General features: G+C 37.1%; 2 protein-coding genes across 3 annotated transcripts in view; one reads left to right on the forward strand and one right to left on the reverse strand.

The window, feature by feature from the left end:
• CENPF (centromere protein F) overlaps positions 1-13,139 on the forward strand; it is a 40,057-nt gene extending 26,918 nt beyond the window's left edge. Inside the window, exons 13-20 of the mRNA XM_027681922.1 lie at positions 1,079-3,376; positions 3,933-4,073; positions 5,132-5,308; positions 5,988-6,149; positions 7,311-7,497; positions 8,197-8,673; positions 9,596-9,789; positions 12,667-13,139. Coding sequence (XP_027537723.1) covers positions 1,079-3,376; positions 3,933-4,073; positions 5,132-5,308; positions 5,988-6,149; positions 7,311-7,497; positions 8,197-8,673; positions 9,596-9,789; positions 12,667-12,876 — 3,846 coding nt within the window. The 3' untranslated portion in view covers positions 12,877-13,139. The remainder of the gene's footprint in view (positions 1-1,078; positions 3,377-3,932; positions 4,074-5,131; positions 5,309-5,987; positions 6,150-7,310; positions 7,498-8,196; positions 8,674-9,595; positions 9,790-12,666) is intronic.
• Positions 13,140-15,157: 2,018 nt separating this feature from the next.
• The window catches only part of LOC113966847 (spermatogenesis-associated protein 7 homolog), a 31,530-nt gene continuing 23,353 nt past the window's right edge, over positions 15,158-23,334 (reverse strand). For both annotated transcript variants that reach the window (XM_027681923.1, XM_027681925.1), the window contains exon 10: positions 15,158-16,001. In XM_027681923.1, the coding sequence (XP_027537724.1) occupies positions 15,876-16,001 (126 nt within the window). In that variant the 3' untranslated portion in view covers positions 15,158-15,875. The remainder of the gene's footprint in view (positions 16,002-23,334) is intronic.

The following is a 23,334-nucleotide window of genomic DNA, read 5'->3' on the forward strand; positions in this document are numbered from 1 at the left end:
AGGGAACAAAAATCTGGGAGTCAGCTCTGTTTTGTTTTTTTTTTTTTTAGTGCTGTAGGTGGCATGCAACCAGTGAGCTAGATTTTGCTGCTCCTTGTAAGGAGTGACAGAATCAAAATTTATTCAGAATGGTGATAAAACAATTTAGTGTTATTAGACTAATTCCCCTTAAATATAAATGGAACATGTGCATTTTCCACTTATAAGAATTCCAGACTTCACCATTAAGTCCTACGCAAGGGGCCTCCAGTGGCCAGTCAACACAGACTCACAAATTAAAGTTTAACAATGCTCTTAAAGAGCATCTTGAATCTCTACATTTTGGGCAACTGTGAAACACTGAGCAACTGTTCCTTGGAGAGAAGAAAATCTTTAACTTCTACGTGTTGCTTGCAATTCACATGGAGCACCCACACTGATGCATAGACACTAGAAGGAAGAAATACTCTTCCTTACCATCCATAGCTGGAGGTTTTTAAAGATTGAGTGTGCAATTCAGATCTTTGAGATGCTGCCTTTAGACACAGTTCTTTTCTGGAGTCCTCAAGCTTTGAAGTTACACACTTTTGTTTCAAATGAGAGCATCAGGTGGCGCCAAATACAAGCCCAGCTCTGACAGACAGTGGTAATTTGGAAAAGGTATTGTTTGAGGATTTGGGCTTGTGTCCCTTGAAGATTCTCTGGTGTCCAATAGAAGGTGAGCAGTAAATCTTGCCCCCTTATTGATACTAACAGTTTTTCACATTGTCATGAGAAAAATTTCTTAATTTCACCTATTGTCCCAAAATACAGAGATATGTGGTACCTTTGCACTTAAACTTTTTGTAAATTTGGCTGAAATTTCTCCCTCAGTATCTTTAAGCTTTTTAGCCAAAGATGCATGTATGTATAAATAAGTGTAAATCCTTTCCATAAGAAAACATTGTTAAGTAGAGAAGAATGCTGTCTATTTATTTCACATGAGCAGGAGCTTTACTAATTGAAGAAAACTTTTAAAGGTCACCTTGTTTTTTTCTTATATGTATTCTTTTTTCCCCTCCCTTTTTTCTTTTAATGGATTGATTCTTAATCCTTGCAGAATGCAGAACAAGAAAACAACAGTCCTTATCGATTGGGAGTGCCTATTGAAAACTCATCTCTGAAAAGCAATAATCTTAAAACAATACCCATTGAGAAAATGACTGCAGGAGATGCCTCTGTGTGTGAAAATGTAACCAAGACCACTGAAGTAAGATTAATGGAAGATTATACTGAGAAAATTTCTGGAGAACAAGAGTGTATAAATATGTCAGGAAAAATAAACAGCCCTTCAGTCCATGGCAATGCATTGTCATTTTCCAGCAGTAGTTTTTTGGGTGCTGGGGATTTCTATGAAAATCAAATAACCACTGAAACGCTTCAGGAAGAGGCAAACCAACAGACTGCTGAAAATTTGAAGCTGATCTATGAGACAGAGGAAAGCCACAAATGTGTTGATTTAATAATAAAAGTTGAGCAATTAAACTCAGAGCTGAACTTTCAGAATGCACAATTAATTTCAAATAACTCAGCTTTTACAGAACTGGAGAAAGCTACTGCAGTTGTTAAGGAGGAAAACTGTGACATAAAGGAAAAACACAAATCAGTTTCTGTCAATAAGCAGCAATTATCTCTTCAAGTAGTCTCGTTAGAAAAAGAACCTGTGAATGTAAAGTCTGAGGTGGAGCTCTACAAAGTTAGATTGTCTAATGCAGCAGACATGCTCGACGATGTAGAAATGACAAAGAGAGATTGTCATGAACAATTTCTCGCAGTTGAAAACGAACGTAGGAGTCCAAAATCTGATCAAGTTAAAACTGAGAACCATGCCTTGTTCATAGAGCATGACATCGAAATGCTTCAGGCAAAATGTCACCAATTAGAAAGGGAGAGGGAGGTTAATCTGAAAACTATTTCTAGCTTTCAAGAGCACCTCGTTTCAGTCACAGCTGAAAGAAACCATATTGGCCAAGAACTGAGTATTTTGTCTGAAAATAAAAAAGAACTGGATCACAAGTATCAAAAGCTCCAAGAGAAATTAAAAGAGCTAGAGTCAACTAAGGTGGATTCAACTGAATTCATTAGAAGATTAGAGGGTGAAGTGAGGACACAAGCAAATCTGCTTGAGACTGCAAAATCTGATGTAAATCAATTATCAAATGAAAAATATCATCTTCTTCAGAAGCTGCAAAGTTTAGAAAATGATGCTGTGTCTTTTGCCTTAGAAAAAGAAAAATTCCAAAATGAAGCAGCAGATTTGAAGAAGGAAAAAGAGCTGATGGCAAGAGAATTGGAAATGATGCAGAGTAAATTAAGTTCATCAGAAATGGAAAATTCAAAGCTTTCCAGATCTTTGGAAAGCTTGTTAATGGAAAAAGGTGAACTTGCTTCAAGATTCAGTGTAGCACAGAAAGAAGTAGATGAATTGCGACATGGAATTGAGAAGCTGAAAGTAAAAATTGAATCTGATGAGAAGAAAAAACGCCATATTGCTGAAAAGCTGAAAGAGAGTGAACGGAAAGCTGACTCTCTTCTGGATAAAATAGAGAGGCTTGAAAGGGAATTGGAGATGTCAGAGAAAAATCTAGAAGATGCAATTATTCAGGTGGAGACTGCTAAAGCAGAAACAGAAACATTAGTAATGGAGATGGAAGAGACAACTGAAAAGCTGAAATGTTCAAACTTACAAATTGATGTCCTCACCTCACAGAAACAATGTCTGGCTAAAGATTTAAAAGAAATGCAAGAAAAATTCCTTGAACTAGAGTCTGCGAATTTGTCTACAGCAAAACTGTTAGAAGAAAAGGAGGAAGAAAAGATGCAAATCAAGGATGAGTTTGAAAATACTGTGGTATTGCTGAGATCTGAGCTCAAAGATATGAGTGAGAAATTAGAGTTTTCATGCAAGGAGGAAGCAGATGCTAGAGCAAAAGAACAAGTCTTGGTTAAGCAGGTGGCTCGTCTTGAGCAAGATAAAACGATACTATTACAGCAATGTCAGGAAATAAAAGATGAAAACATCAAATTGGATCAAACGAAGGAAGTACTTGTTCAAGAACTGATGGATTGTAAACAAAAGCTCAATGAAAATGTGCAGGAAAATGGTGCTCTTCAAAAGCAGGTGAAAGAAACAGAAGAGCTGTCTTTACAGCTGACACACATGCACCATGAGCTTGAATGTTGGCGCCAGGAAAAAAAAGGGCTGCAGAATTTGATTGCTGAGTTGAAGCTGAAGGAGCAACATTTTTCTGATAACGAAACTTTTCCGGATATCCTGAATGTTCTAAAAATGTCTTATAAGGACCTTGAGAAGCAACTGGAATCTACACTTTGTGAAAAGAACACTTTATGTAAAAAGGTAATACCCTTTCCATTAGGGTAGTGTTCCCCTTTTAAGAGTAAGGATAAAGTGTCCTCTGGGTTTACCACTTCCTCAATAAATTATATCCTAAAATAATTTTAGCCTCAGACTTTTACAATAAACATCCTATTTTTAAAATAACATTTTCCATACGATCATGAGTTTTCATTGAAGTTAACAGAGCTGGAAAGCATGGCATTATTTTGCATGGGATGAATGGAAAGGTCGCTTGAAAGTAGGTGTATAAATTTAAGCAATGAAATAATGCAGGATAGTTTCCTCTTTCCTGTAGAAGCAAAAGAGTTAAAACAAATTGGTATTGGGTGACTGTGTTTTTGTATCAAGAATAAATACTTCGGGATCTCAAAAGAAAAAGAAAAAACAATAGGACACTTGCCATGTGAAAACATTACCTTGTTGTGACTCTTGCTTGGAACTGGACTGACTGTGGGAATAAAATAACCCGTCTTTAAAACTGCTTGTTGCATATAAGTAAATTCCTTGGAGGTCATGACGCATGTATTAAAAATAATTCTGGAAAATTTAATTTCAGGTAAATGAACTGACTGAAAGTCATACTGAGCTGCAAGTCAAGCTAAGTAATAACGAACAGATGATTTCCAAATTACAGGAAGAAAGAAATAAGCTTGCTGAAGAAATACAATGTATTCAAGAACATTCAGAAAAGAACAAAGTAAGTTACTCTGTCTTCAGTGTTTCTGTGTTCAAGGCCAGATGCTCAAGTACAGTATATGTGTGGAGTCTGGCCAAGGAAGCTCTGATAATGTACAGTATTAGGGGTTCTTGCTTCCAAATTTAAAAAAATCCAATGTTCTCTTCTGAGATAGAATGGTTAGTTAACAGGTTTTTTCCCCTATTCCTTCTATCAAAACCATGTTTTCTTGGCATAAAGGCCACAGGTGGATATCTAGACATTTTTCAATGTCAAAAAATTATCTTTGCTGCAGCCATTTAATCCTCAGACTGAGGATGTCAGATAAAAAGATGTAACATTTCACAAAACTACTTTCACTGTTTCAGTAGTGCTAAAGTACTTTCAGGATAAAGTCAAGAAAGAAACGATTTTAGAGCCTTTATTTTTAATGAATTTATATTTAATTCTTGGAGGCTATTTTATTATGTAGATAACTGTAGGTTTTCTTTGTGAACAATATTATTTCTTTAAATCAATTTATGTGGTCTTCTCACCTACTAACATTATTTACAAAATTTTATAACCAGAGGCTTGTTTCTGTTGTGGTGTTAAGGATTTTGAGTGGGAAAAGAAAAGAGATTTCTGCAACTTCCAGAAATCCAATATGGAAGTACAACCAAGCTGTCCCAAAAGTACAGTTATAAAAATGGATCAAAATGAAAATGCTTAGAAAGTTTCGTCTTCTTAAAGAGGATGAGGAAAGTGACCCTTAATCTCTCAAGTCCCTTTTAGAGGGAACAATGGTTGGAGAGGTTAAGCTTTAATTTAGGCAGTGCTGCTTGATTTAAGCGTTGGCGAACTTGCACTCGGTTACTTTTAAGAAAACTTTCCTTTGCCTCCTGTTCTAGCTTTTGTGTTCAGATGTTCCATTCTTTGATTACACTATGTTTAGCCACTGTTAAATACTTTTTTCTTACCAAGTTGTTTTTGGCAATTGAAAAACGCTTCAGATGTAAAGTCACATAGGGTCAACTGGGTCAACTGTTTCTCCATTGAGATGATTCCAAATACCAAGGAATGTGCTGTTATGTTTACAGATCCAGCTACATCTAACTATGTCAGAAAAAAGTGAACTAACTAAGAGTTTGGAGACGGTCCAGAATGAACTGCAAGAAAAAGAAAGTGAAATGAAAAGAGAAATATCAGAGTATAAAGACAGATTACTTCAAGCAGAGAAAGAGCATCAAGATCGTCTGACAGAAGCAAACCGAAAGGTAAATCAGAAAATGGGAAGTGGGATGCTGTGAGATTTTGATTCAGTTCTATGTATTTTACAAAATTTTGCTGATCCTACTGTTTTGGTAACAATATTTCCAAACTCTACATATGCTTATATTGGAACTAAGTAAGTGTTAAAATAACTCTTTTCCATTTAGTAAGCAGTGAAAGGTGAATTTATATCACAATTTAGCAAGTATTTAGTCTATATATAAATTTATCTGGGACTATAAACTTGAGAATGTTTTGGTAGGAATGGGAAGAAAGTTTGACCACTTCAGGATATAAGAGCAAATTTGTTGGAAATGCATTTGTCAACCATGTTATATGCAAAAGGTCACCAACTTTTCTGCAGAAATGTCTATGAACTTTGAGGCCAGTAAGACACAGAAAATAATTTACTATAATTATTTCTTAATAATTTTCATTCTTGTTAATATAAAGTAGATGTAAGAGCAAGTTACAGTAAAATATAAGGACTTTTTAATGGCAGAGTTCTTAGAGGCAAGATTCTATGTATACTTAAGATAAATTGCTTTTTCAGTTTTAAACTCCTGGAAACCTGTTAAATTTGCAGTGGAATTCCTGTGAGTGTGATATGCTCTTAGGTGCATCTCTAAAATACAACTCAATGTCCTTTCTAGTACCATAATTAAGCATGTTTTCTTTCTCTAGAATGACGTAGAAATTGAGGCCTGTCACGAGAAGATTAGTTCACTGGAACACTTCATCAGCTCACAAAAATTGGAAATTGAACATTTGAAGTCAAATAAAGAACAACTAAATAATTCCCTTAAAGAAGCTAATCAAGCCTTAGGAGAACTCCTAAAGATTAAGGTAAGAAAAAACCCATAAGCATGGCCAATTACATGAGATCCAAGACTGTGTAGTAAAATTATTTTACTGTGCAGTAAAATAAACATAGGCTTTTGAGTGCTGCAGAACTTTGGCTTGACTTTGATACAGCATTTTTCTTATTTACTGGGTTGGGGGTTTTTTGTTGTGCTTCAGTCTGTGATTGATTTCTGGCTCCAGTTCTGTACTCCCACTTAAGGAATGAGTATCTCTCTAAAGGCACTCTTGAAGAAACATAGTCAATTCAATTTACTTTCAAGTAAATGCTGAATTACAATATTACAATACGTTCATATTGCTCAACAGTTCTTTACTCTTAGGGCCCTCCACTATGGTGTTAATTTGTTTAATAACAACCTTGCAATGATAAAGTACTGTAGGATGTGTGCCAGTGACAGAAAACAGTACCCATGGTTGTGTAAAAATAGCATAGAAGGCTTCCAGCTGTGCTCAAGGTGTGGTGTTTGCACACAGGTTGGTACCACACCAAATAAGCAGGGAGCAGTCCAGGAGAGAGTGGAAAGGAATGATCTGCTGCTGCTGAGAATAGTGTTTTTGAGCTGGAATGTAAAGTGCAAAGCAGGTCTGAGTTATCTTGCCTCTGTGGTAATAAGGTGGATTTGGGATGAAAAGAAGAATGAAGGAGATTTGAACTTAGGAGAGAGAACTTTAAAATTTGGAGTATTGGTTTGAAATGTGTTACCTGGAAATCAACACTCTATTTACCATGTCAGTGAGGTGATATCAGTTATTGCTCTCTACAACTACCTGAAAGGAGGTTGTAGCAAGGTGGGAGTCAGCCTCTTCTAAGCAAATAGCAACAGAACAAGAGGAAATGGCCTCAAGCTGTGGCAGGGGAGGTTCAGGTTTGACACTGCAAAAAATTTCTTCACTGAAAGGGTTGTCAGGGATTGGAATGGGCTGCCCAGGGACATGGAGGAGTCACCATACCTGGAGGTGTTCAGGAGACGACTGGACGAGGCACATAGTGCTATTGTGTAGTTGATAGGGTGGTCAAAGGTTGGACTCTATGATCTTGGAGGTCTTTTCCAACCCTAAGATTCTATGATTCCATTTGACATTGTAATGTTTAAATGGAAGAATTATGTTTCTGGTGAAATAACTGAATTTCTTATTTTTTAGGCTGATAATAGTAACATTTTAGTTCAACTGAAGAAAGAAAATGAATTTGCCCACAGTGAAGTGCAGCTGTGGATGAAATCCTGTAAGCAGATGGAAGAGGAAAAGGAAATGTTACAAAAACAACTAGTTGAATGTGAGGAACTACTAAAGAAGAAAAATTTTACTATATCAAAGGATAAGAAAGAAGGTAACTGAATCTAGATTCAGTCTTAGTGCTTCCTTAGCAGTGCATTTGTTTGTAAATCTTTCATGTTCCCTAAAATGTCCACTTGCATGTGCAGCTCTAATACAGAGCATGATTCTTAAGTAGGATAAAAAAGTACAACTGCAAATTTGTCAAACATTTTCAAAATCTATTTAATTTGTTTTTCTCTTAAAGTAAGAGAGACAAATCTGGATTATGAATAAATATTCTAAGTATTACAGTTTTGTGGTTAAAAGTAATTTACGGAAGGAGAGAAGTACTTTTCTTAATAATTCAAGTTTGAATGCGAGTTCTTTCATCATTTTCCAGTGAGCTTTTTCCTCTGATTCTCATGCTTTGTTCTTTATATTCTGGCTCATCTCATGAGATGCACTGTATTGTAATGATACTTAAAGAAAGTTTGGGGTAGAAACTTTAGTGTTCAGAAGGTACAAAATGACAGGGAAAATGTTTGCCCATGCATTGGTCAAGGATTCTGTTCAAAATTTGCATATTTTCTCTATTTAACAAGTAAATTATTATGTCTATCATATTACTGAATTTGTTATGCAGTCATTTTTTTATAGTTGCACTGTTAAAGAACATGTGTAATTAAAAGATGTGTGACCATTTTATTATAAATTCTTACATATGCATCTTTTTTTTGTCAGTTATGTGAATAATAATGGTTTTCTTTGAAAGGTGATGCTGATGATGCCGTTGCAGAAGAAATTAAGTTAAAACTGGAAGAATTACAGGAATCTACAGAAGTGAAGACAAGAGAAGCAAATGAGAACTTGGAGAAATACTGCTCTCTAATTGTTAAATATTATAAACTAGAGGAAGAAAATGAGATGCTAAAAACACAAGTGAATTTGCTGAGTGCTCAGCTGAAACAGCCAACAAGTGATGCTGTCAGCAGTCCTTTGCTGAATTCTGATCACTCATTAACTGTAAGCAATCAGTCTGTCAAAGAGATAAGGTCAGATGAAGATACTACTAAGCTTTCAAATAAAAGGCAGAGATGTGAAGACAACAAGAAAGACAACAGAGAGCCAAGATCTCCTGCTCCAGAGACTTCATCAAAAAAGAAAAGGAAGTGTGATATCTCTCAAAATCTGCTGGGTCAGGAGGACACTGACAGCAAGATAGATGGGCTTCCAGAAGTAGTGCAAAAAGGTATTTATAGTGTTCTATAAGGGCAAACATTCTCTGAGTACAGCAGGTGTGCTTTTCTCCTTTGTTTGTTGAATTAGTTTCACTCTGTGTTAATTTGCAATACATTAAACCAATTAAAATTCCCTGAGTCAAAACCGTCTTGGCCACAGCAGTAATATATTATCATCTTCATGAGAGTTCACTTTCAATCTGCTCTGAATGCAATGAAATTAGGTAGACTGATATGCCATATAAGGGTTCACTGTTAGCAGAAAGTAGTTGAGAAGATTGAACATACAATGTATTTTTCAAGCCCTGATTTGTACAACTACCTAGTAAGTAGCCCTTTATAATAAATGTAATTGCAATCATTAAAGGACAAGCCATAGGATACTGAATTGCCTCACCTTTGGGGATCACTCCTAGAAGTCAGGATTTCTAAGGCTAAACATTGCATTTCATTTTCTTACCAGCATTACTATTTTTCTTACAATATACCTGTTCTGAGGACATGTGCACCAGTTAATGCTTGAATTTTAGGCTAGATAGAGGGATAATAGACAATCTATAACACTCTAGTTCTGCAAGAGAAAAATATTAAAAACCAAGAGTATCATGTCATGGTATCATGAACTAACAAGTACATATTTTCAGACTGAAATTGTTCTCCACATAATAACGTACCTGTAAAGAAAAAGACCAAACACTTGTTTAAATTTTTTTTCCTGTTGTAATTCTATGGTTGTATTCCATGGTTTCCAAGTTTTGCATATGAATTTTGGAATACACATGATCTATTCAGCAATCTTTTTGATCCATTTTCTTCAGTAGAACAAATGACTTATTTTAATCAGCTATTTTTATCTCTGTTGTGAAAAAAGAAATCCGTTTGAGAAAGTTTAATTTATTTAGCTGGTTTTAACAGAAGCTGTTTATTTTTCAGGATTTGCTGACATCCCCACTGGCAAGTCTAGCCCTTACATCTTACGTAGAACAACGCTACACCTCAGAACCAGTCCCCATCTGGCTTCCTCAGGTGAGAAACAGCCTTTGCCTAAACAAGACTTACAGAGGTGCAGACCAGACCATCTTGGTGAGCGCTCCTGTCCAACACCTGGTGGCAGCAAACCACAAAAGGTAACTTGAAAAATTTTATCTGGATATGAAAGTCGTGGGGAAAACTTAATGCATTCACTAAATGTATTCATCTTTCCAAGTAAGTTTGAGGATATTATCATCATTCGTTATGTTTCTCAACAATACAGTGAAGATGATAAATACTGAATCAGTAAAACATGACACAGGTCTTGTCTGTGCTATAATGGCCAGTCTTCGCGAACGAAGATTTGGGGAAAGGTCTTTTACCTTTCCAGCCTGCGCAATGGATTTTTTAGGTGAGACGCAGCCTGCGCTGAACTGAGCCCACCCTTTAATCCTAAGGTTCATCTGCCGGGGCCAAGCAAGCTTGGACAATGGCAGTGAGGTCCTCAAGGACGTAGGTTTGTTTAGAGTGACCTTCTCATAGATGGATGGCCTCACAGGGCTAACGGGCTCCATCTGCCCGGGGGGACTGGGATTCGAACCTGGGTCGCAGCGGTGAGAGTCCCGCATGCTAACCACTAGGCCACCAATCTGTAAATTGATTGTGTGGTGTTATTTGTGACCTCATGGGGAGAAACCACTGAGAAATGTAAATTCAATACAGGTATATTTTCAATTTCTTATAATGGATGCTAAAGAGCAGATATTCCTTATACTGTGGTTTCTTAGGTTTCAGAAGAAGTAAACACCAAAAGGATTAACCTCTGGGAGTCTGAGTTTAAAGTTTTCTGCAAACAACTTGTCTTGGAATTCCAAGTTACAGGTGCTGTAAAATAACTACAGATATTTGAGACGCTGTTAAACATTTAAATAGGGAACATTTAGATAGTAAAGAAACTATCATATAGAATGTTTTTTGTTGGAAGGGACCTTAAAGATCATGTAGTTCCAACTTCCCTGCTGTGGACAGGGAAGTCTTCTACTAGATCAGCTTGCTCATCCTTACAGATTTTGATGTTACCAAAACGGATAAATACTACACAGTTAGATTTTGAAAGTGGATTTTTATTAAAAAAAGGTTAGTAACTGAAGTTTACATTAACTTTTCAAGTGTTTTCAGTAATAGACACACTGCTGAATGTTTCATAGAACATCAGAATAAGACATTCTTTCTAAGCTGATGCAAGCGCTTTGCAGAGTATAGAAAAGTGTTCCAGCTTTAGGACAGAAATAAACTTTTGTTGTCCGATATCTCCTTCAAAGTTTTTAAGCATGCTGTCTCAAGCTGAGCAATAAGAGAATAGCTATTAGATATTGATAGTTCTTTATCTGAGGGCTACATAGAAATATGTCAGTATATAAAAATTCTTCCAGTTTGCCAGGTTACACAAAAGCATCCTCTTGGCAATCAGTTCAATCTGGTGCACAACTTTTTGGTTTTCTCTTGATTTTTTCATTCTTGTTTGTTTTGGTTTTTTTTTAAATGCAGTTATTTTGTATTAGCACATAAAGTGTGTTGGCAAGATACCAAAGTAAGTAAAGGCAAGTAACACATAGTTTAGTGGATGTATAGATTTTGAGGCCAGAAAGCACCATTGGGAAGACAGGTCAGGTCAGAGCCATAATTTTTTTGGAACTATAGCCATATGAAATCTTTATTTTGCAGTGAGAGTGAATCCACTGAATTTGGGTATGTTGTTTCAAGGGATAATTACCCTACTTGCCAAAATTTGCTGCTTCTTACAGACATTGCCTGGAGGTCTGTGTTTTGTTACTGTTTCATTAAGTGATGCCAATAACCTTTATTTACACTCATTTATGTACGTTTCCCTGTAACATTAGAAAGAAATGGTGTTGCTTGTAAACAATCTCAGTAGCGCAAAAAGAAAGGAAGCCTTGGTTGCAGAAAGTTGTGTAGTAATCACCTGCTGGCATGGTGTAAGCTTGTTTTAGGCTCTTGCTGATCATATTCAAGGTTACAACAAATAACAAGCAATCCATAATAATTTTTTTCTAATTTAACTGGAGGAGGAATTTCCCAAGCAGTCCTCCTCTTTGTCTAAGCTTGTATTGTCTAGGTCTAAGGACAGGCTACTCCTTACCTTCAACTAGATAGGAAAAATAAAGATTTCGGGGTTGTTTTTTTTCTTCCCTCAAGTGTAAATACGCAAAAAACTCATCAGTTCCAGGAATTTATGCCCTTCTCTCTTGGATGTTGCTGGACATGTGTGTTTGTTTTCTTTCAAGATGACGTACATCTGGGAATTTCTGGAGGAATGCTCATAATTTCATTTATTGAAACGTGCTGTTTCATGCTTTATGTTAATACAGTAAATGGTGTCTCTTATTTTAAAAGTGAAATAAACCTTGTTTCCTTCTCTTTGACAGGTACTTGTATGTACTTCATTTTAAATATCCAGTTTCAAACTGTTGCAAATTTCTCAAGGTGTTTAAAATGTGCCTATCATTTTCATACGCAAATTTATTCACTTTTCTATGTGAATTTTCTATGTGAATTGACTGCTTTGACTGCACATCAGTTAAAATGTGAAAGCAGTGGTTTCTGTCCAGATGTCAGCAAAAAAGTGATGCCTATGTTTTATTTTTGCATTGTATGTACAGAAAATTGAAATACAGATCATGGTACACAATACTAGGTACCTTAGTTAACAGATTAGAAGTACTGTCTGTTTCTGGGGTAGTTTTTTTTTCTGCTTCTAGCAAATAGCTTACCAGCTGTGTAACAGATATTCCATCTTGCACCACACCAGAACAACTGTTAACAAGTCTCACCGTATTGTATATTGAAAGTGATAAATGTGTTAATTTTTTTTTTTCTGTTTTCAATATGTCTGTGGGTTTTTTCCAAATCCCCAATATTTGGGCTTTTGCAGCAAGTCTTTTGACCCACTGCAGAAAGCTAATATGGTTTTCCATTACCAGTAAACAATGATATTTTTGTTTGTATTACAGGAAAATGATGAGCAGCAGTCCCAAGCAGTAACAGCTTTTCCACCAAAGAATTCTACTTCAAGGTCACCACTTTGCCTGTGTAAACAATCCACAAAACCTCTCTCTGATAATACTAGTGAGAGTCATATGATGCACAAAGCAAAAAATTCTCTAAATGAACAAGGATTATCTGAGCAAGATGAGCAAAAAGAAAATTGTAAGGTGCAGTAAATCTATGTAGACTTAATCACAACTGAGAATAACTGATGATTAAAACCCAGTTTGTAAAATAAATATCAGAACTATATGGAAGGCACCATTTTCTCTTATCCAATGATTAACGATATATGGGATCTGTAAAGCTTGTTTTTGAATATTTACTAATACCAATAGTCACTCAAACTTGTGAAATAGTAATGGACGGATATAATTGTAGAATTATAATTGTAGAATTTTCTGTAAATAGTTCTTTATAAATCTGTTAAAAAATTAAACCATGGAAAAAGCGAACCACATGTTGCCATTGTTGTCATTTTTTTTGAGTATGAATGGTTGATTTAAAAATGGCAAATAAATTCATTTAAGTATCTCTAAAAATAGGAAAAATGATGCAAACACCATTGGATGATTTAAAATGAAGCACTGACATAATTTCTAAATCCAAGACAAAATATAAAAACAAATATAAGATGCATCCAGTGCAGAGGTCTAGTGTGCTGTGTCTTGGTATCCCTTCTTCCTGATGGACTAATATTATGCAAAGGGGGATGAGACATGGTCCAAACAAAGCCAAAGAATATTCCTTGAAACCAAGTCTGTTTTCCCTGAAACCAAGCATCTGGCAAACCATCTCTTTGTACTTCCCAGTATGTACTGGCTTTGACCATAGCTGAAGTTCTTACAACATTAATCTTCACTTCTGCAAAATGGCCCTTGGCCAGCCAGCAATCCTCTGCAAACTGGGGGGGAGTACTTTGTTCTTGGCCAGAAAGGACACTGTAACAACACATTTGTGCTTGTTCCATGAACAACTGCTGTCTGCTTCTCTGCAGGTCACCCTTCACCCTGACAATGCTTAACATAAAATCTGTCACTTTATATGGAAATCATTGTACCTGAGGAGGCTTGTACCTGATGTAATGAGAGTGGATGTGTTGGAAAAATGGTCAGGTGTCAGGAAATATCTGCATAGAATGCCCTCAGTTAGAATACTCCTTTTCATTTCAGAAAAATCATATTTGAGGTACCAAAAGACAGTAACTTACCTGGAAATAGCATTTAAATAACTCCATCTAGTTCATCAAAGTGCACTTGAATTTAGGATGATTCATTACAAATACGCTCACCCCAGCAAACTTCTGCTTGTGGATTTCAATGGTCTAACTGGGCTTGCTCAGTAGCACAGAGCAATTTTATGCTATAGAAAAGAGTGACACCAACTACATCAGTCATTATCCAACTGAACGAGAAATTACTTTCTGATAATTCATATTTCTTATGCTCACCTACCCTGGCCAGGTATTAGGAAAATCAAGCTCTTCTACATGAGCAGTAGCGCCCTAAGACTCCAAGATGCACAGCAGAGAGGCATTTTCATGTTGTTATTCTGTCAGAAAGACGTTTCTCCTTTCAACAAAAATGGGTAATAATGTTTTCTACTCCTTGAAAAGGATTCTTTAACTTTAAATAAAAGATAATACCTTTGTTTTAAGTTGAACTTTCAAAGTGTATCAATTGCTTCTGTGATGAGACCTTCTACTTGAGGGTGAGTTAATTTTATGCTCAAAGCAGTGTTTTTCTCTTTTTACATACACATACACACCATTATTCTGCCTTGTTTGCAGCATTGTCTTTTAGAACACAGTCAGTTTATGAGAACAAACAATCTACTCATCAGTCTAACTGAAAAAAACTTTAAAGAAATTCAGCATTTGTATCAAATGAGTAACAAATGAGACAATCAAAAATACTTTGTATGGTTCAAAAGAACAAAATCTTATATGAGCTATCCTTCACTAACTAAGGTTATCTATGGTTGGTGTAGGATCAGTAAACCTTGTGGCTTTTTCTTAAACATCTCAAATTGTTTTTAACTTAAGTATTAGGTAATTAAAACAATCCTTGTGGCACTATGCCTAGAGGCATCTTCCAGAGAGACTGAAAGGGGCCCATCTTAAAGGATGCATTTTATTGCCTCATCTTCTGTCAGGATACTGACAAAGCTGCTTGTAAAAATTAAATTATTTCAGACAGGTTTTATGTGATGAACTTCTTTAGGGATCATCTGTGGAATTAGCAATTTTTAAAAAAATTAAGTCTCAAGGTAGAAGCCGGTATGTGAAGAGCCACTGGTAGCGGACAACAGAATAAACCCAAACAAAACTGGTATGTTTTATTTATCCCAATCATTGTTTTTCTATTTTAATCTGATGCCTTGAAAAGTGTCCCACTTGGAGAAGAGTGTGGAAAAAACATCTATCTTTAGAAAGCTGTCTAATCTTAACCAGACAAATTTAAACAACTATGTTATAATGAAAGAAGCGAATATCATCAGTAAAAGAAAGGATTGAGGCTTTAGTAGTTACATATTTTCCTACTTGACTGCACTTGTATTTTATAAGTGTTTAGATTTCATTAAGCGTGAAATGTTTGCATTTTGAAAGATTATAATGCCTGTGTTTTTTTCAGTAACTAGTATGTAACGTGGTACTAGCTAGTCTTAGCTTTTTGACATATGAGCTAATATAGGTTAAGATTATAAAGAGATCTTAGATTATTGCCTAAATCTCTTGAAAGTGGGACTTAATATTCTACATCCTCTTGCAAACTGATGAGATTCCAGGTTGCAATTCACATAGGGAAGCTGTATTGAAAACTTAATTTCCAACCTATCTGTATATCAAGCATGCAGAGGAAAAAGTCCAAGTGCTTTATCAGGATTTCTCATAGGATTGTCAACTATCTGTAACGAATGAAAGGACACTTGTATCTGGCTTTCTATTCTGATTGTGAAAGCCCCTGTAAAAATGTCTTTGATGCTCTGGTATTGTTCTCAGCATGCTAACCTGGTTGTTACCATAGTGATACTGTGTTACATCACGGGCAGATGCATTAGGTGGATCTCTTCTTCATTTTCCTGTTTAACCAAGGTTTACATTGTAATTGGTGTAAAAACTAGTTTGCTGTCCCAACTGATTTTGAATGCTCTCTGAAATGCCCAAAATTGTGAGTTAAAAGCATGTTGCAGGAATGTTGGCGTCCTTTTGCCATGTGCCCTCACAGCTGATGGAAAGGTATGGTTGGTTTGTGATGTTCAGCTCTTTCTTCAGGCTTTGAACTATTCTTCTCATTTTTACCTAGTAATGAAAGAAAAACATAAAAAGAGATTTGTTCATCTGCTGCTTGTCCGTGACTATTATTAAGGGCCAACTGCTGTCTCATGTGTCAGAATTCAAAATGTTCCCAGGTCATGTCCTGGCCCGACTTCTGGAGTCCTCTTGGCTCAGGGATAATCAGGAGTTCTCCAAACCTTGAGTGCAGAAACAATACAGCAGTGGCAGGGCTCAGATAGCCCTGTGCTTCCTGTGGCATAGCCACAATTAAATAACTACCATTTGGGTCGAGTTTGTACAAATTTTTAAAAAATTAATCCTTAGTAGGAAAAAAGCCATTTATTGAACATGGTCCTGTGCTACTTTCTCAAGCCTCAGCTTCCAGCAGATGCTCTGCACTGCACTGCAGTTCCACCATTGGGTGCAGTGCTGCCATCACTAATGTCTGCTGGCTCACAGCAGGACCACTCAGAAGGGTCTGACACTCCAGTAACAGCCAGTGGGAGGGAGAGATGGAGCTGAAAGAAGAATCACACTCTGGCTATCCAACTTACTAATTTTGTTGATGTGCCCTACAGTTGATATGGTGAACAGTCCACAGTGGTGGACAATCTGAACACTGTACAGTAGGGAAAGCAGTGCCACTCCATGGCCCAGGTGCCAGAGAACACTCCGTACTTGTCCCAGAGCTAGTTTCCTTGTTCCTCCTATTTGAGATTTCAGCTGTCTAACCCTTAAAATGATTCCACCTCCCTCTGCTTTTGCTGTCTTATCCTAAATAGCCACAAATTACAAAAGGCTGCCAGTAATTTTTTGCAGAAAACAACAATTGAAAACAGCTGTTTGAACTTCTTAACGATGTTGACAACTGAATGCAAGGTGGACTATGGTGAAAGCAGACTGCAATAGCAGTACTCAAAAGCAATGTGAATTTGCATTATATATGGACTAGTCTACGTATATTTCTTGTGACAGGAGATGATCTCTGTATGTATATGTGCGTGTGCATGTTCTTTGACACACCCATAGATAGGCACACCTAAGCACTTATTTCAGTGTAGAGTTCAGAAACTATGGAACTCAGAAAAACAGGATATTGCTATAAAATAGCTAAATCTGCTTAGATTTTTGCATGGTTTTATTTGTCTGCCTGGAAGCTTTTTTAACAGCAGAAAAATCATGATCTCTATTGACAATTCAGCTGTTGAAACACTTCAGTGAAAGCTCTGATGATAGATGGGTGCACAGAAAAATCAACAGCTTTCTGTATTTTGCTTTTCTGCTACTGTGCTTCATAAATTAGACAGATGAAAGCTTAGTGAGAGTCTGCTCTGTACTAGGCAGTGTTTCAGGGTTCCTTTATTTAGGCAGCCTGCTGAGTACCACATAAAATCAGTGTAAATACACTTGATCTTGTGAAAGAAGACTGACTTTTCATGAAGACTGTGTACCCACATCAGACTACTGATTTTTTCTGTTTTAGAGGCAAAACAGGGAAGTGGGAAATTATTAATTGTGCTTGGGGACTGCTTCAATTTTTTTTTTTTTTTTTTTTTAGTATAGAGAAAGGGAAATATTCTGTCTTCTTTTGATCCCAAGTTGAAAAATACTCTGTTTTCAGCACTATTGTTGGTATTTAAAGATATGCATGGCTTTAAGCACTGCCTGGCACTGAGGGATGGAAGATTTTAGTTCTCCTGATGGGAGCATAGTTTGGATTAAATTAATTTTAGATTAACTTAATTAACTTGGATTCCAATCATAGAGGCTAAAAGTAGTAAAGGAGATGACCACTTTGATTTTTGTTTCTTGTCAATATCTTGTGAGCTATTACAGAGGGAAAGAATCTGCTTTGTGATTCCTGAATCTTCTACTTGCTCAACTGCTTGTTTAACTTGGTTAGCTGCTCTTCTACCTCTCTTTTTATATGAGTGTTTTTTGTCTGGCTTTTGATATTATCTTCAGATCAACAAATCTACTGCTGAGACAGGCAGCTACCCATGAAAGTATTGGTTTATATCAAAGAGTCTAAATAACAATGTCCCACTAACTGCACATCCCCTTACACAGTGTTGTCAGTATGTGTAGGAAGGGTACTAAATTATTTGTTCAGGTGTCTCAATCCCCTTTGCTAACTTCTTTGACAAAGCAGCATGCTTGTGTTGTAATCATCATTTTAATGTGCTAAAATGACATGGGAAAAAATGAAAGGTCAGTGAACCAACTGCAGGGAAGACAATACAGCCTTAAATGCTCTGCCAGAGCTTCTAAAATGTAGGTTAGTTGGCGGGTTGAGTTCACATTGTATTTGGCTACAGCTTAGAACTAAAAACTGGGGAAAATAGTCTTTTATTTGCTCTAATCCTGATACACACAGTCAACTAACCTGTTGTAGGACTGGTGCTGGAATAGCCATATTCCATAGCCAGATAACTGGTAAAGGGTTGTTCCCTGCTCTGATGAAGGCTAGCAAAGGAGAGCAAGCACTAATGAAGATTTTTTTCCCCACTTGTTTCTTATCCCATATCTCTTCATCAGCAGAGAAAAGTGGGGGATTTTGCAGTCATTTTAAAGGCAGTTCTCCTGGTTTCAGCCACCACAGTTGCTATTTCTGCATTGCTGTCTAGGCTACATTGAAAAAAATGTTGATGGGAATGTAAGAGATTGCTGGCTTGCTGTAGCAGGCAGGAGGATTCCACAAATTCACATTGTCCCTGTGGTACACTGGAGATACTTCTATAAATTCAGTAATGCAGCTATGATTATTCTTCTCCTCGCCTCCCAATTAACCAGTACTGCACATATTGTTCCCTGTCAAATATCTTATTTTGTCAGATGCCAGAGAGCAGTGTTGTTCTCTTTTCAAATTGCTGGTTTGATTTCTGGCAGTACTTGATTGCTTTAAAATGTGCTTTCTGCATCCATTTTCCTCAATACTTAATTAACTGGAGAAAACGACTGAAATGAAGTTTCAGTTAAGTAGGTGTTTCACTTTTGTCCCCACTATCTCATTCATTTATTTCCTCTAACTCACTCAAGTAGTCTCAGAGACTTTCTTTTTCCTTTGCAAGAAATTTTGCAGTCCAGATTATCTCTCTTTTAGCTAAACCCTCCTGGAAAATCCCATTCTGGAAAGAAGCACAGAGGCAAGAGTGCAGAAGAGGTGGACTCCAGTAAACTACCCTGGAGCAGAGCTCCATGAAACACACTGCATAAAGTAGCAGCAAATTTTCCTTCTCTTCATAAGAATAATGTGGAAGACTGCCACATTAAAGCTTAGGACTGCATGTAGTCCAAGGTTATGCCTACCATGTGCACAGGTTCCTCAGAGGTAAGACACCAACTTGAACATCCAGAATTCATTGGAGCAAAACAGGCCTTTTCCCCATGTTTTTCTGCGACTCTGTGTGTTTTTGTATTTCAACCTTTAAAAGAGCCAAGACAATTGCAGCTAAATACGTAAGTGATCAAGTGTAATCATAATGGGAGAAAGGAAAATGGTGATGAAATCTGCAGTCCATAGCTGAGATTGCAGACAGTTAAGTAAGCAGGCAAACAGTTCACCTATCTTGAAAAATACGTGACTAGATTCTCAGTGGCAGATGATTGTAGAATGCACTGAGAGTGCCTGACCAGTATGGTTTGACTTACTCAAGACTGAGAAAATTATTAATATTACCATAAGAATGAATCAAACGGAAAAGGAATTATGGGTTATTTAATTAGGATTGCTAGACCATCCTCACTCGGCTTTGCTTTATTAGGAGACGATAATCATGATGGCCTTTTTGTTCTGTAGAGGAAGACCTGTGGGTATTCATGACATGGAATGGAGTCTAGAAGCTGTCATAGCGAAAGGGAAAAAGGACGGGCAGACTCTGAGGAGCTTACTGGGAAAATTTTAAAGCTCTGGTTTAATTTGAAGATCATTACAATGGGCACTCAATCTTAAGCACTTTAACAGAAAATTTGTTGCTCTTGTTGAAACTTATTAAAGACAATGTGCACTCTCCATGAGCTGGAAACACATAATGTCCAGTGCTTCAAAAGAAATCATTTTTGTAGCTCAGCATACCAGTGCTCAGAAAATATGGAGCAATACAAACTCCTTGTGATAGGGATCCAATGGATTCCTATCCACGTGTCAAACTGACTGATAAGATTTGCAGTCTTCAGTATCTTATTCTTTTGAGAAGTTTATGGCCATTAAGAAATACCCAAGAACAATGAAAAGAGCAACTTTAAAACCTATGGCTCTAAAAGGATTCTTACAATAATTTCTGGACTAATACAAGAGTTACTAAAACCTATTCCCAAGACTACTCTTTGTAAATATTATGAGGTAATTTTTTATCTTCTGTGTTCTGTTTTGCTGAGTTGACTGCTAAAGTGAACCTTCAACAATAGGGAAAAATCCAGTACAGCAGCCAATGCTATGGAAGATTGTGAGAACCGTGAGAGTTTGTGGTCAGGCCTGCACAGTGCTGAGCCAGCAGATTCAATCCTATGTTGTAACTATGTGAGTTAACTGTGTTTTAGCTATGCAAGTGTCCCCTCTAGATCTCATTTTGAACCTTGGTGACATATAACTAAATCATAGTTTGGGATTAGGCTTGAGTTTAGTGGCTGAAGCAATCAAAGCTGTCAGCTATGCAGGTGTGAAGATTCTACTGCACACATGTCCACCGGTAGTGAGATGGACCATGTCTACGTGATACTCATCCAATTTTCCAGTTGTCTGCATGTATGGAAACTCTGGTTTCCATAGGCAGATACCTGTGTACTTGAAGAAATGGGTATTTGCCACTGCAAGCACACTTCTGAATGTGCATATGAAATAGAGAGAGCTACACAATATATATGGCCAGAGCAGGCAGTGAAATTAGTACATCCAATTGAAAATCAGAAGAATTTTAAGAAACTAAAATTAAACTATTCATGCTGGAATTTCTGAAAAATATTAGCCATGTCGCTTTGCCAAAATAGAAGATTCCTACTTTAAGTCCCACGACGAAGAGAACTTGTTTCACAGGACATTTCCCTTTCTGCATGTGATGGGGCCACTGGGTTAGTATTGGTTTAGAAGAAAGTTTCCACATACCAGATCACTGACCTTTTCTGTTGTGAGAAGAATAAACTTGGGTCCTATGCTCATCTCAGAGCAGTCATTTTCATTTTTACTGGTTTACTTTTAAGACTTTCCCATGTGCAGTATCTAATTACGGTACATTACAAAATTCTGTATTTAAATGGTAGCAGTGCACAGAGCTGAAAGGGACTGTTGGTAAGTTGCTTATTCACTTTGATGATTAAGCCACTAATTATTGCATTAGCGTCCCAAACCACACTTGTTTCTGATGTATCTCCTCCTAAAGCAGTCCCACGAGACATGATGGGCTAAGTAGAAAGGGTATGGCACTTGAAGAAGGGAAGGGCAAAGAACATGTAGGAGATAGTGCCAGGGATTAAGCAGACGTTGCTTTCTCCTGTGTCTGCTTCAGTGTGACTCAAGATAGTGCTGGGGTGTGGCACATCAAAAAAGGATTTTTTTGCCTTAGAAATGTTAAAATAGACCTTTCCACTGAGGGCTATGAAAGACCCTATGACACTTCCTGCCAGGTCTTATCACTGAGGCTATACTCACACAGTAATGAAAAGAAATAATTTTGTTTGGTTAAATAAAATGGCCTTTCAGCTTCCACACCACTATGGTGTTCAGCTGCCTGTGCTGTTCTATGTTCCTGTCCTGAAATGTTTGGTAACACTGCTGGATGCCATTTATCAGCTGTCTTCCCCTCACCTGAGATAAAAGATTTTGGTGTCATTACACTGTACTGTTTTAAGCATGAACACTTTATGATCCTCCTAAAAGCAAAGACATAAACCAAGTGTAAGATACTACTTTGTGTCTTCAGAAGCTTTTGGCTTTAGATGATAAAATTCCAGGAAATAAGTTAGTTGAACCAGTTTGCTCATTGGAAGACTGATGGGCAGTGGATCCCTCACCCCTGCAGGTACTGTTTAGTTTCCCCTCAATTTCCTGAAATTATTCACCCATTCTTTCCTCTCCCATTTCAGTGGCTATTTCAAGTCCAGGAGGGACACTTTTTCCACTTTCCTGGATTATAAGAGCTACCCTTTTACCTGTACCTCTTAGCAAGAACCAACATTTTTTTTTCTTCTTAAGGAAATATCTTTCATTGAATTGATGGCTTCTTGAACTGTATCTGAGTATGGATCAGTTTCTGTAGCAGAAATGTCCTCCTTGCACTTCTAAGGTATAAAATGGCCTGATGTTGGATTTGAGCAAGTGGCTAGATAAAAAAACCCCAACTTTTACAAGCTTTCCTGAGTGGAGACCATTTCAGTACTACAGAAAAGAGGGGAACCTGTTTGCTGTGTGAAAATTTGTTAGAAAAACTCTGCAGTTCCTTAATTAGTGTGCTAATTAATTATAGTTCTAAAACATAGAAGAATGTTTGAACATCCAGTGCTGGGCAGGTGAAAAGAAGCCTCAGCTGAAGATTTCTAATTAGACCACTGAATGCAGCTTGCAGAGGTAGTGAAACAGCGTGAACAGCAGAAATAAATCTTGGTGGAAGGACTGGTGCATGCTTTCTCCTGGACATGCTATTTGAAATTACATGTTCTGAAGCAAAAAAAAAATTAAAAATTGCTCCTCTGACAACTTGATGAATCAGATTGAAAATTACCTTGAGCAGGAGTCCAGTGATAAAACTGCCCTTTGTGCCTCACTTTACACCAATAATTATGAGATGCAGGTATGTAGAGAACAGCATCTAAGGTGAAGATGCCAGTCATTTAAAAAGGCTCTTTCTTTCTTTCCTCCATCCGTTTCCTATATTCTTTCTTCACTCTCTTCTTCTTTGCTATGCAGTTATCTATTTTTTCCCCTAACAGAATTAGGCAATTAATTACTTTTTTCTTTCCCTCAGTTACTGTGTAATATCCCATTGAGTGTGTAACCTTCTCCTTGGAAGAGCAATGGTGCTATTCTCTTTCTCAAAGCTGGAGAAGAGGCTGCAGGTACTAAAGCCATGAATCCCCTGGTAAGTGGTGAGGATTGCTTGGCTGTGATGTGGGGCCAAACATGGATGGTGGGTCAAGCCATGCATTTGGATGGGTTTAAGCACCCTCATGATGTACGAACTGGCAGTAGACCAAAGTGGAGGTTGTTTTAGGGAACAGATCTCAGACACTGTGCTGGAGCAAATGCCAGCAGGAACTTGGAGAGGGGTGTGTTGGTTTTGGATAGTAAGCACACAGCAGAGCAGAGTCCAGGGAAGGAAGTACCCAAATAACAAGTTGGCAGGTATCCAGGATGGGTAAAAAAAGA

The sequence above is a fragment of the Neopelma chrysocephalum genome, unplaced genomic scaffold, assembly GCF_003984885.1.
Source record: "Neopelma chrysocephalum unplaced genomic scaffold, ASM398488v2 Primary Assembly neopelma1_61b, whole genome shotgun sequence".
Classification (NCBI taxonomy): Eukaryota; Metazoa; Chordata; class Aves; order Passeriformes; family Pipridae; genus Neopelma; species Neopelma chrysocephalum.